Raw genomic sequence first — 13,273 nt, 5'->3', positions numbered from 1 at the left:
CAACTATTCTTTTTCCATTCCTACAGGGTATAATGACAGAGCTCCTGAAGTATTCCTCTTACAATGTAATCTTAGTCGACTATTCACGTGAAGCAAGCGGTACTCTAGCTCAATCTGTTGCCAACGCAAGATTGGTCGGAGCTTATACAGCTAAACTTCTTCATTTCATAATGGTTTGATATAAAGTTGAACATTCATAATGGTTTAGTATAAGTTGAATATTATCCATATTTTTTACTGTCTTTATTTCAACGTATTCAATTCACTTCTACCTAGAAAAGTTAGAGAAATAAACAAAATCATATATATTTAAATTTAATTAAATTATTTTTGATCTTATTGAATTTTCCGAGTAGTAGTTGGTTGTAAACACTTTTCTCTATATATTACTCATTTTCAATCAAGTGCATTTTGGCAACTCGCTCTTTCTCTCTCTTTTTTTTTGGAGATTTTTCTCTTGCCTGCACATGTACTGCGCGCTAAGAAGAATCGGACCAAATGCTAAAAACTTTTGATCTAATAATTGTATCTTCACGCTAGAAGACTCAATCTTAATAGCCCTAGCGGTGGCATCAAATAGGCTAATTTGCTAGTGCAGATGATGTTTCAAGTTACGAATTCAGGCACAAAACGTACTTTCTCTGAATAAACATACCTTGTCTTCAACGAATTTGGATTTCTGAGCCCCAAATTATAGGGGTAGCCGCATTTTGGAAAATATCGTCCCTATAGTTTGATCAGGAGAGCGATTCAAAGCTCGGACCCCTTAATGTCAAATTTTTTTCTTACGTGCGCTAGTATTCCACATGAACAGATTATTGAAATTTGTAGTGGCATTTTTGATAAATATTTATTTAATGAAAATATTGATAAATCTTATTGGTTGGGTATTTGTAGCTTTAATCTTTTTAAGAACGTACTTTTTTATGGTCTGGATTTTTATAAACAAATTATTGGTATTCCACAAGGTAATTCCTTTTCTGGAGCTTTTGCTTATATTTTTTTTAAATTTTTTTGAAGCTAAGTTTCTTGAGTTTAATGATTTTAAAGCTTTTAGATACATTGATGATTTAATTTTATTTAATTGTGACAATTATGATTTCATTTTTAGTATTTATCCTAAAGATTTGGTTTTGAAAACAACTAATGAGAATTGCTTAAAAGTTTAACATTTAGATTTTAAAATTCATATGGTTGATAAAAAAATTAAAATTGGTGTTTTTGATAAACGAAAGGCTTTTAAATTTAAAGTTTTTTTTCTGTAATTTTAATGCTAATTCGTGCTGTAAAATTTTCAAAAATTTAGTTTTTTCTCCATTGTTTAGCTAAATTTACAATAACGGTAAGTGTTTTCAAGAGGTAGAAAATTTTTTTTTGAAAAATTTGAGAAATAATGATTTTTCTTTTAATTACTGTAATGTTAAATTTTTGATTGGGAAAATGATTGAGAAATATTAGTTTATTATTTCTTTCGTTTAACAGAGCGAAATTAAAGTCTTGACTGAGCAGCCCCAGTTAAACATTATATTAATTTGTTACGCGATCTTTACCTTTCCTATCCTATTTTTCCTTCTACTGCGCATTTAAATAGGGGGCGCTGTTTTCTTATATTTCAAACGCTTCTTTTGCATGAGTTACATTGAGTTAGTTCCATCAATTTGGTGCTTGACTAGTTTACTGCGTGTTTTTGTATTCTCACTTTTGTATTATATTCTCATGATTTTGTTTAAATTTTTCTTCTGATTTGATTTTTTTATATTTCTTCCTTGACTTTTGCAAAACCTTCGGTGTACCGAGAGAGCAATTTTTGACATTTGTCTGGCTCTCTCAATCGAAAAGGTTTTGTTTTTATAACTTCCGGAGCTAGTACCCCCTGAAGACGTCAGCTTCGGTAACCGTATTTTAATTTCCATTGTTTTCTTTTTCTTTATTGCTTCAATTATTCTTTCTTATGAAAATTCTGCAACTTTGCGCGTTTCTTTCAAAGGAAGTTCTGTTATTATAAATTTAAATATTTGGTATTCTTTTTCTTTGTTTGAATCGTTGTTTCTTGTTTCTATACCTATAAAGCAGGTATTTTTAAATATTAGATTGAATGGCATATTTTTCATACTCTAACGAAAGTAAAAAACCATAGTTGAGGTGTCAAAATTAATATAAAGCTTTATTTTTTATCTATAAATTCACATTTCATCTTGATAAAAAAGAACGGAATGAACAATATTTATTCCTGTGCTTCAGAGACAAACCTGAATAGATTGAAAAGAGTTCAAATTAGAGCGGCAAAAATTATTGTAGGTTTGAGCAGCAGCTGTCCAGATAAAATTGTTCTGTTTGAATCTGACCTCCAGCCTTTATACATGAGAAGGAACTTCAGTCTCAAGAAATACTTCAGTAAGCTCATCAGTTTTGGTTACCAGAACAGAATCTCATCCTATCTCAAAAATTGGAAAAATAACCATAGACTGAAGAGGAACAGTCCCTTCTCTTTGGCTGTTTCAATTCACCTTGTAGACTTGCAATATCCCTGCCAAATTGAACATCATTCCGTGTGGCCATGTTTTAGCCCTGTTACTGATTTTTCTGGTATCCATTTCCTCACGGAGCTGTTGAACGGTCCAAAAAAGTAAAGACAACCCAAAATTTATGAGACAAATGGCTCTTGAAACTATTAGCCAAATACCAACAGTTGCTTTAAAACTATACACAGATGGCAGCAAGAGCAACGAAGGTCATTCAAGTAGTGGGGTTTTTATTGAAACACCCACGTATACATAGAGTCTCAAATTTAGAAATTCAGAATTTTGCTCGGTTTTCAGATCTGAGCTTTTACGATTGAAAATGGCCTAAGACATGTTGAGAATATTGCTGAGCCTGACTTTAAGCATATATGGATACTGACGGATTACAAATCTTCAAACCAACACCTTATCAACTGGATGAATGGAGACAAGGCTGCGGCTTCAATTTTGGGAATGCTCTTCAGGCTCTCAGCGGACTTTGGGGTACACTTCCAATGGATTCCATCACACGTTGGAATCAAAGGTAACGAGATGGCGGACTCACTGGCTAAAGATGCTTCTTTGGAACCTTTACAGACAAATTTACCTTCCACTTTCAATGAGGCCTTTGCAGAGTGCAAAAAAATGTTTATGGACCTCTGGAGGTTTCCTCTTCCGCATAGTTGGTATTTCAGAAAATGACCTGGAAGTGCCTTGCTTTCTGAGGGACCTAGAATCCATCAGACTTGTTTATCTCACTTTGCAAGTGGTCACTTGAGGTGTCTCTCGTCTATTCAGAGGCAAAAGACTTTTGGACTTTGCAGTAAATGTAGGACTGCCCAGGCTTCGCCCGAGCATATTCTAAACTGTATCGATCTTAAGATCGACGAGGTTTCCTCATAACCTCATCTGTTTTGAGACTTTCTGGACATTTTTTGGACTTATGGATTTGGTCTAATTAGGATGGACCTCTTGAGGATTAGAAACAATAACAACAAAAAAGAACGGGACTCTAATGATGATAGATATTCATTTTGAAAGATATTCATTTTGATTCTAGTGAATTTTTGAAAGTAAGAACCAAGTTAATTCACGATTGCTTATTTTTTTAAAACGCCAATTTGATACAATTGTTTTTATCTAAATAAATAAACATTAAAATCAGTGAATATTTTTGAACTTTTCTTCTGAGTCGTAATAAAGAAATAGCTTTATTAAAATAATAGATCATAAATTCTTCATATTTTAACTTTGTTCCATCATATCATATTTTTTCCTATCTTAACTTTTTCACAGATGCACAAAACTTTATCCTAACAGTCTGAATCGGAGCATTTATAAAAATATAATTAGATGAATGGCATTATTTCAAATTGTAAATCAACCCTAGATAAATAATCTTAACGTAAAGAAATCAAACGGTATTGTAAACTGAGTCTGATTCGAAAAAGAAAGAAAAATCACTTATGCACAAAAGGGTCGTGAAACCCATGCTTATTTAAAGAATGCAAAATCCCTCTAATATATAGAATTTTCTAAAATTCATTAAAATGTTAAATAACACATTCTTAAATTTAACACATTCTTAAACTTAACACATTATTAACAGCCGCTAGCGAGTAAATTCGTCTTTTCGTGCCTAAACGTTGTTGCCTGATAACGAGTTAACTCGGCATTGCACTTGCATTTTCTATTTCAACTTATAAAATCCAGGGCGATATAGAATTTTTCTAAAACTTCCCGCATCGCTTAGAATATTTCACTTTACTTCTATATTCAGTTACAAAAAAAGCAGGTGACACGATATAGTTTTTGTATAAAAAAACCAGCCAACAAAATGTTAAGTTCATCCCTTCTATTTGTATAGAATCAAACTGGATTGGAACCAGAAAACATCCATCTTATTGGTCTCAGTCTTGGTGGTCAGCTGATTAGTTACATTGGAGAGAGAATTAATAATCTGGGCAGAATCACAGGTATGGAAATTTAAATTGCATCAGATAAGATGCTTTGTTTCACAATCAGATTGATTAAGTTTAAGAAAGTACTCCAGAAAAAAAATTAATAAATAATTGAAAAACCTCACAATTATCAGAGCCCGTGCTGAGCATTCGCCCCCTCGCCAAATGCGATAAAATCGTAAATTTGGCGAATGAAATTCTGTTGGGGTAAAAGTACAGGAGAATGATTTTTTCCACTTGAAAGAAATTAAAATTACGTCAAAATAAATTTTTCTAAACAAATCAGTATTTTTTATTCGATTACAGTGTAAATACGCTGCATAACTAATTAGAATTGGATCCAAATAAAATATAAGTCTTAAACTACCCTAAAATAGTTTCCTGTGAGAAAAATATTAATTATGAAAATTTGTTAAGATTTGCATTTAGCGAAGACCTTTGAAAATTGGCGAATACTTTTGATATTTGGCTAATAATTTGAAATCCTTAGCGTGGGCTCTGATTGGAGAAGAGTGACAGTGACATGACCCTAACAGTGGCATGGACGAGGAAAGAATGTTACTGGTTGCGCCCTGATCTTTTAGGGGATAGAGCGTTCGCCTTCCAATGAGGTGACTGGGTTCGAATTCAGCGATTTCGTGACGATACAAAGTCTGTATTCGGCTTTCACCGACCACAGTGCTGACGTAAAATATCGGCAGCGGTAGACCTATTATGGGTTATAGTTAACCCTGTCTTCACGCTAGATATGGTTTTTGTGGTTTTCCTCCCCATACAAAGCAAATGCATGCTTGTTTAATTAAAAATAGATCTCCCCAAAGTCAAATTTAACCTAACACTTGATTCATTATTTCCCTTGTGTTCTGGATTGGGTTCAAAATTAAAAGGCAACGGAGGTGAATATTAGTAATCGTAAACCCAAAAAATTGGGTCGTCTGTTCAACGACGGTTTCAAAATAAAATAAAATAAAATAAAACCATTGCTGGTTAGAGTGCCTAAATGATTAATAAAATAGAAATTCAAAGTTTGGCAACAAAGAAAATCCGTCGGGAAATTTTCCGTCCATTTCCTTTGCTTTCTGTGGACAAGAGATGGACACCCCGCATTAAACTAATTGTTATCGCTGTTTCAATTAAAACACTCTAGTCCTGGCTTGATTATCTAGATGTCAGCGTTAAGAAAAATATATTTGAAAAAAAGACTCTATCCAATAATAGTTGCTTGCGACAAAAAATTAGTTTTTATGAGATTAAGAGCCATTTTAAACAGAGCAGGTGTTAGTATGAAATGTTTTACAATCGTTGTTGAACAGACGACCCAATTTTTGGGTTTGTGACTACTAATCTTCAATTCTGTGACCTTGTAATTTTGAATCAAATCAAGAAGACAAGGGAACTCCTTGATGAAGTATTCGAAGAATTTTAAGTTCATGGAGGACTTTTTGGTGGAACTAAACTGCATTTGCGTTACATGAAAAGGGAAACTACGAAAACCTCCCTCGGTGAACCTGACAGCAAGGGGACTTTAACACATAATCCATCATTCACTGAACATGTTTTTCTTCAGCACTGTGGTCAGTGGGAGCCGGGTGCCTAATTCATATTGACCAGAAATTGCTGAGATTTGAATAGGGTTCACCTCATTGGAAGGCGAATGATCTATCCCCTAAGCCCCCACAACTCCGAATGAAATCTTTTGACATCGTAAGGAATTTCTTCAAAAAAATCCACAATTTCTAATCAAACTTCGCAGATAGTTCGTAGATAGACCTGAAAATAACTACTCATCACGTGGCGAGTCAGCAGAAAAAAGCGGCGACTTAAATTAAATGAACAATCAGTCACTTTTTCCAATCCTTCTTTTTGATTTTTTTTTTCTTGTTGCTCATCAAATTTTCTAGCTCGGAGAAGTCAATTTAGTATGTTTAACAGAAATTTGTCACATATTCATAATGTTCCTCTGTTTGAATTTACTTTTTATTGCCGCAGATTATTTCCAATAGAGTTTTTTAAGCAAATAAAATTTAATCCAAGTAAAGAAAAGAAAAAAATGGTTATGAAATAAAAAATACCTTATAGGTATCGGTATTGACCTGAGGAAAAAGTGACTTAAGTCATTAGGCTTAAGGAAAAAAATCACTGCAAACTTATTAGAGTCTACCGGCCACTGGTTTCTAACTGAAAATTTAAATTTTCAGATCTATTCGTAGTTCTTAAAAAACTATAAAATTTCCTGACTCTTCATTGAAATTTTTGCATTTATATAATTTAATAAAGCTTCATAAGATTTGTGCTCTTTATCAGCACTTTATAATTTGATAATTTCATACAACAAAAATTGGTAAATTCTTAGATTTTAAATTTTTTTAATTCCTTATAATTAAATTAAGCTTGATAAGTTCATACCCTTTATTAAAACAATTTCTCTTACACTTTTATAAAATTTGGTAACTTCGTGCTCTTATATAAAATTTTATGAATTGTTTTTATCTATTTTGTAGGCTTAGATCCAGCAGGTCCATACTTTGATCATGCACCCAAAGAAGTTCGTTTAGATAGGAGTGATGCTATCTTTGTTGATGTTATACAGACGAATGCAGGAAAAAATCTTTATGAGGGTAAGCAAAATACGCTCATATTTCATTTCCTACGTCACAAGTAATCAGAAAGTACAAGTTAAATCGCTGATGTTTTCCTCCAAACGAGATTTAAATTATCCCGAAAGGTTAGATTTTCACTTTTTTGCTTGAGCCTCAAATCTTTTCGAATTGAGTGTCTATTTTAATCGCGCAAGAGCCGGAATAGCCTATGCAAAAACTAAAAGGAGTCTATTATATTATCTAAATTAACTGATGAAAAGAATATTCGCTTAGATATCTCAGGGCTGTCGGTGTTTACATGGGAAAAATATATTTTTATGCAGCACTAATTTTGGTTTCTAAAGAAAACTGGTATTAATGTTCAGAATATCGCCGTCCTCACTAGTTATTTGATATAACATCGACAACGATTTTTTTTCTCGTTTATGTATATTACTATATGACCACTAATATGCATATACTTTGTATTTTTTTGGGCAGCACCAATTTTGTTTTTTAAATAAAATTACAGGCACGCCGAAATTGAGACCAAGAAATAAACACGGAGTTACTTTGTTACAGATCATCATCGTGGAGAAGAGCACAAAGCGGCGATTTGTAGGCCAGGTATCGTGAACCGTTCTCTATTGAATTCAGGTCTGGGGATCTGAAGGACCTATTAAGCGTGTATCCAATAGAGAATAATTCAGACATTCTTGTCAGACTAGTTTCTGATTAATTCCTTTTACACTGTTGTTACACGAGATGGGAACATAAATTCAAACAAAAAATACTTAAGTAAATGAAGTATGTAAATAAAAAATATATGCACTATATGTCGCTTATCCACTTTGCAGCGCATTATATTTAAACAGGCATTCATATTTTGCTAATTTCAGGGATTTGAAGCAAACAGTAAAACCACTCTGCCCTGACCAGAGTCTGTCTGCCTCAGCGATAAACGCGCGTTTGCAACTATTATCTCGAAAACGCTAGAGATTGCATCTCCAAGTCAAAAGAATAAAGTAAACCGTGTATACTAAACCTTGAAATTCCCAATGAACGCTTTAATCATACAAGAATCGATTGAAGGGGATCCCGTCATCAAATGGTTTTACACTATGTCTAAATTGTATTGATAGTTTTTTTCACGATCACCTCTTTTATGCTGATTTTTTTACGATGATTTTTTACGAAGTTTCATTATATAGTTTTTTGATATCCATGTATTTAATGCTTGTATCCATGCTTGTTTTTCCTATCTATCCCGTGGTTCTAAACTAATTTATTATATATTAATTTCTCCTTTGAAGGATCTGGCACAGATGATATGGTTGGGCATGCCGTCTTCTCCCCCAACGGTGGTAATCGTCAACCAGGCTGCAAATACAAACCTACCAAACGTCGTAAGATTTCATTTCAATACTTACAGGTTAATCAATTTCATCCTGTATGGAATTTGTATGATAAGTAGTGTTTGAGCCGTGGTGGCTCAGAGGATAGAGCGTTCGCCTCCCAATGAGGTGAACCGGGTTCAAATCCCACCTATGGCAGGTCGATCCGAATTCAGCACTAGGCTCTAACCGACCACATTGCTAAAGTAAAAATATCCTCATTGTTAGACGGATCATGGATTTGAGTCCCTTTGCCATCCAGTTAACTGTCAGAGGTTTTCACGGTTTCACGTTAACGCAAATACGGCTTAGTTCTATCGGAAAGTCCTCTACGAAGACAAAATTCTCCCAATATTTGATCCAGGAGTTTCCTTGTTTTCTGGATAGCAATCACAATTACAAGTCTACGGAGTTGAACACTGGTAGTCATAAACTCAAAAATTGAGTCGGCTGTTCAACGACTGTTATAGGATAACGCGTAAGCTGTGATGCCTCAAGGGTCAGAGGGTTCGCCTTTCAATAAGGTGGACCGGGCTCAAGTCCCAGCAATTGGCGATACAGGACTTTCCTAGCCTCCTGGATTAGGTTCAAAATTACAAGGCTACGAATGTGAACATTGGTAATAGTAAACTCAGAATTGGATCGACTGTTCAACGACGGTTATATAATTATTGGCAGAAGCATACATTTATTTTGCTTATTGTTCGAGGACATAAGACACTTGACATTTTCCTATATTAACCACTGCAATAATTTCTAGTGAATGCACTCCTCAACTTTGTACATAGCTTGAAACTTTAGGAAATAATATTTTCCCCTCAATGTATAAAAATTATCTTATGTCTATAAAGAATCTTTTTAAACCATAAACAAAACAAAAAAATTTCGAAAGTGTTTATTCCGAAACAATTCTTTACAAATTATTTGTAATATGAAAACTGAAGGAAGTGGAGAATGAATTTCTTCATTTGAAAATTATATTTCAGCGGTAATATTCAATACAATATTTAAAAGGAAAAGTTATATAAAACATGTTTATTTTATTTTAAAGTTTATTGGTTATGTTATTTGTCACTTAGAAAGAAAAACTGCCTTCTAAACAAATTTTTTATTTATTTCCAATATTAAGTCAAAAGTCAAAGAAATAAATGATATCACTTAACTTAATCACAAATTTGTAGCTACTTATTTTCATTTGTCATATTTCTTTTTGTTACTTTTATCATCTATCACCACGACACAAAAGGATCTTTAATCATAATTAGGTAGAAAAATTGTTTAATTCAATTTGGTAATAAATGTGACCTAAGCGTTTCTAAGAAAATAGAAAAATGTAGTTACGAATGTCTACTTTATAAGCTGTTGTAAGTTAAGAAATACCTGGTATCCTTATGGAGAGGACCTGTTTAAAGTGCAAGCCAAATATATGCCAAGCTCCCAGAGCGAACGTATATCAACATCGCCAACTCTAATTTAAAGAAACCAATGAAAGAATATTAAATATTGTTTCTTGCAGACGATTTCCTTCTTCAGTGTAACAAAAGTAAAAATTCTTTATTTCGCATTCTATTTGTTAAGGGTATGTCGGCATAAGACACGCTATTTTTAGTGAACCAATCAAATCCAATGCTCTCGTAACGTCATATAGTTGTTTCCTTTACAAGTACAAATGTGCTACTCATTTATGGAAATATATCGCCAAGTCCATTGTTTCAGAATGACAACGAAAAAATAATCTTTTTTCAAAAAAATTTATTATGTATATCGTAAGCGATAACACGAATTAAATATTTGTTGACGTGCTTAACTTTTAAAAGTTTTTATACTGTTTTCGAAAGTATAGTTGTAGAAATTGATAACAAAAGTAAACGGAACTATATGCAGTCGCGGATGATTACTTAAATCTTACACAGGCAATTGTCTTTTCTTGACTTGAAACGGTGTATTCACCTTGTTTCCGACTGTGTTTCATGTCTTCAACGGTAGGGGGCAGTACTTGTAAAGGTTCTTTCAACTCCTATTAGCAGTTTCAGGTAGTGCTCGCATAAACTAAATTGCGTAAATCCGCAGGTCAATGATCTCGTAATTGCATATGAACAAAAGTACTTTTTTATCCTACCGTCATCTGATATTTTAAAATATGAAGAAAACATTTTTCTTTGTGAAAACGCGACATTAAAATTAAATTTAGAACAACTGAATATTCCAAGTATATACAAACAAGATCGGAACGTCAAAAAAGAAATAGTCGCGCCAATTCTATGACGTCAGAAGAGAATCTCACGACTTCCGGTAGAGTTTTTTTCTTTTCTTTTCTTTTTTGATATATGGTGTGAATACTAGAGTTTGTCAGAGTTTTATTATTAATGCTTATTTGTAGCTCGCGGCTACTCTGGTCTTCAGTCCGGCCCTTTATGCAGCCACAGGAGATCTGTAGACTATTTCAAGTCTTCCATCAATACTTGCAAGTACACTTCATATGCATGCTTCTCCTACGAAGCATTTAAGGATGGTCACTGCAAGAACACCCCATACAAGAACAGGATAGGATTCCACGCTGTCAAACCACCCTATCAGCTCAATTATTTCTTGGACACCAGCGGTAAAGCTCCCTACTGTGAAGCCAAATAATTTCTCTAATCCTCCGATTGTTATGTAGTTATGAATCCTCATTAAATTATGATTTAGATTGCATTCATTTCAGTAGTATTCTTCATTAATTTACATGGCCAGCTGTCACACCTCTGAATTTAAACACTATTTTAAATATCGTATATTTTTTGTAATTTTGTAAGGTAGCTAGTTATTCTTCTTACGAAATCCGGAAATGGTGAACCATGAATTTTTGCTAATTCGAGAAGCAAAAGATCGAGGCAATTTTTTGAGCCGAAATATTCTATTAAGCATTTTAGGTAATAGTGGATAGATTAAGCATATGGTATATAATCAAGAACTCGTGAGTTAAATCGTTTTTGATTTCTGTCGCAGAAGAAACTCCCAGAATGTTGTAGAGTAGGTGTACTTGGTGTAGAGTAGTCACCATCAACCACCATATTCACCACCAACGTGTAGCACAGAGAAAATAATTACACGAATTCCTACTGGGATTAACAGAACAAGAGTGGATCGAAAATATAGATTGCAAATTTATTTGATACAATTTAAAGAAATTTGAAAATTAAGATGTGAATATCCTTTTTGATGGTTGACTGAATGTAAACAATAACATGCTTTCTAAAACAGGAAGAAATTTATAAAACTTCCGATGTATCCCTCTGCTTATGTTATGCTAACGAGGAGATGTGTGAACAGGCTTAATATTCTAGGAAGTTTAATTATTGTCATTTGTGTTTAAATTTATACTAAATTTTTCCATTCATAAAATTTTTTTGTAATTTTTAAATTCTAACTGGTCATGAGCCTAAAAGAAATTTATCAAAACTAATATCACAGCATAAATAAAGTGTAAGGTTAACCATGTTCTGAGTGTTATCCCTTATTTGTATAAAACAGCGCAGTCTGTTATAACAGTCTTTGAGCATTATAGCAAGCATGCGGAATCTTCCGTATTCATTTGTTGTTTGTTTCGTTGAAAGTTAAATTGAAAGGACGTGCGTGTCAGAATTTTTTTTCATTGTCAAGAAAATGTTTCCTCTCAAAACCTTTATACAATAGAGCAAAAATATTACAGTTTCATACCTTTCATTCTAAAAGGGTTAAAAATTATTTTTAGAGTATTTTTTAAAGAGTATTGTCACTTACGTAAAATAGTCACTTAGATCCATATTGATCTAAGCGTCATCTAAGCGATAGTATCAAATAGCATTGTCCATTAAAATTTCATGACAAGGTGTATTTTAGCTGAGCATACAAGACTTTGCGAAAAGAAACCTTATAATGACCTAGATTATTTTCACCTTGAGACTAGCTTTATTCAAGGATTTTTTTTTCTCGCTTGGAAACCCTAAGACAACCTTGATTTCAGGATTTTATATAGAAGGCTATTTTCCAAGGTTTTAGATTATGGTAATGTAAGTAGAACGACTACTAATGCGACTACTAATTTACAACGAGGTTTGCGACTACTAATGTTCAACTTCGTTGCCTTGTAATTTTGAACCCATTCTAGAAGACATGGGAGCTCCTGGACCAAGGAGTGTGAGAGATTAGCCTTCATGGAGGACTTCTTGGTGAAACTAACCCGCATTTGCGTTACAAGGAGATGAAAACCACGAATTTTTTTCACGGTTTGCCTGGCGGCAAGGGGACTCTAACCCATGATCCGTCTACGACTGAGAATGTTTTACGTCATCACTGTGATCGATGCGAACTGGGTGCGGAATTCGTATCGACCAGCCATGGTTGGGATGCGAACCCGGTTCACATCATTGGGAGGAAAACGCTCTATCCCCTGAGCCACCATTGATCTCTTGTGTTCATAGACAAAATTATAAATGTCTCCACCTAAATACAACAAAAATAGTCACCAGAAAAATATTTTCTTCACCCAGGCGGCGTGTGCTCTTCATCTGAAACTCTTCTTTCAAAGATGCAGCCTCCTCTCCAGTTCCCGCACCTTCAACTGCGGGGGTGAGCTATTCATGATGTTGCAAGTCATCGGGGTTGATGAGCGGCAACGAGATTTTTACGCAATTCGTAACGCTTTTGCATGCAATTTTAAGATCGTTTTATCCAAGAATACGAGGGTTGCTATTTATATTTCTGACCTAATAATGAAAAAACAAATATGTAGGATCGAAATTGGTTTTATTGTTTTTCAAAATATTCTTCATGATGATCAATACACTTTTGCATGCGTTTGAACCAATTTTCAAAGC

At 33.8% G+C, this 13,273-nt stretch overlaps 1 protein-coding gene across 1 annotated transcript in view; it reads left to right on the top strand.

Annotated features, from left to right (window-relative positions):
- The window catches only part of LOC110283434 (pancreatic lipase-related protein 2-like), a 28,017-nt gene extending 16,888 nt beyond the window's left edge, over positions 1-11,129 (top strand). The window contains exons 3-7 of the mRNA XM_071186086.1: positions 27-173; positions 4,369-4,477; positions 6,964-7,080; positions 8,355-8,447; positions 10,816-11,129. Of these exons, the coding sequence (XP_071042187.1) occupies positions 27-173; positions 4,369-4,477; positions 6,964-7,080; positions 8,355-8,447; positions 10,816-11,066 (717 nt within the window). The 3' untranslated portion in view covers positions 11,067-11,129. The remainder of the gene's footprint in view (positions 1-26; positions 174-4,368; positions 4,478-6,963; positions 7,081-8,354; positions 8,448-10,815) is intronic.
- Positions 11,130-13,273: the final 2,144 nt, after the last annotated feature.

Source organism: Parasteatoda tepidariorum, chromosome 10 (assembly GCF_043381705.1).
Source record: "Parasteatoda tepidariorum isolate YZ-2023 chromosome 10, CAS_Ptep_4.0, whole genome shotgun sequence".
NCBI classification, from domain to species: domain Eukaryota; kingdom Metazoa; phylum Arthropoda; class Arachnida; order Araneae; family Theridiidae; genus Parasteatoda; species Parasteatoda tepidariorum.
This window is presented reverse-complemented; position numbering and strand designations above follow the sequence as displayed.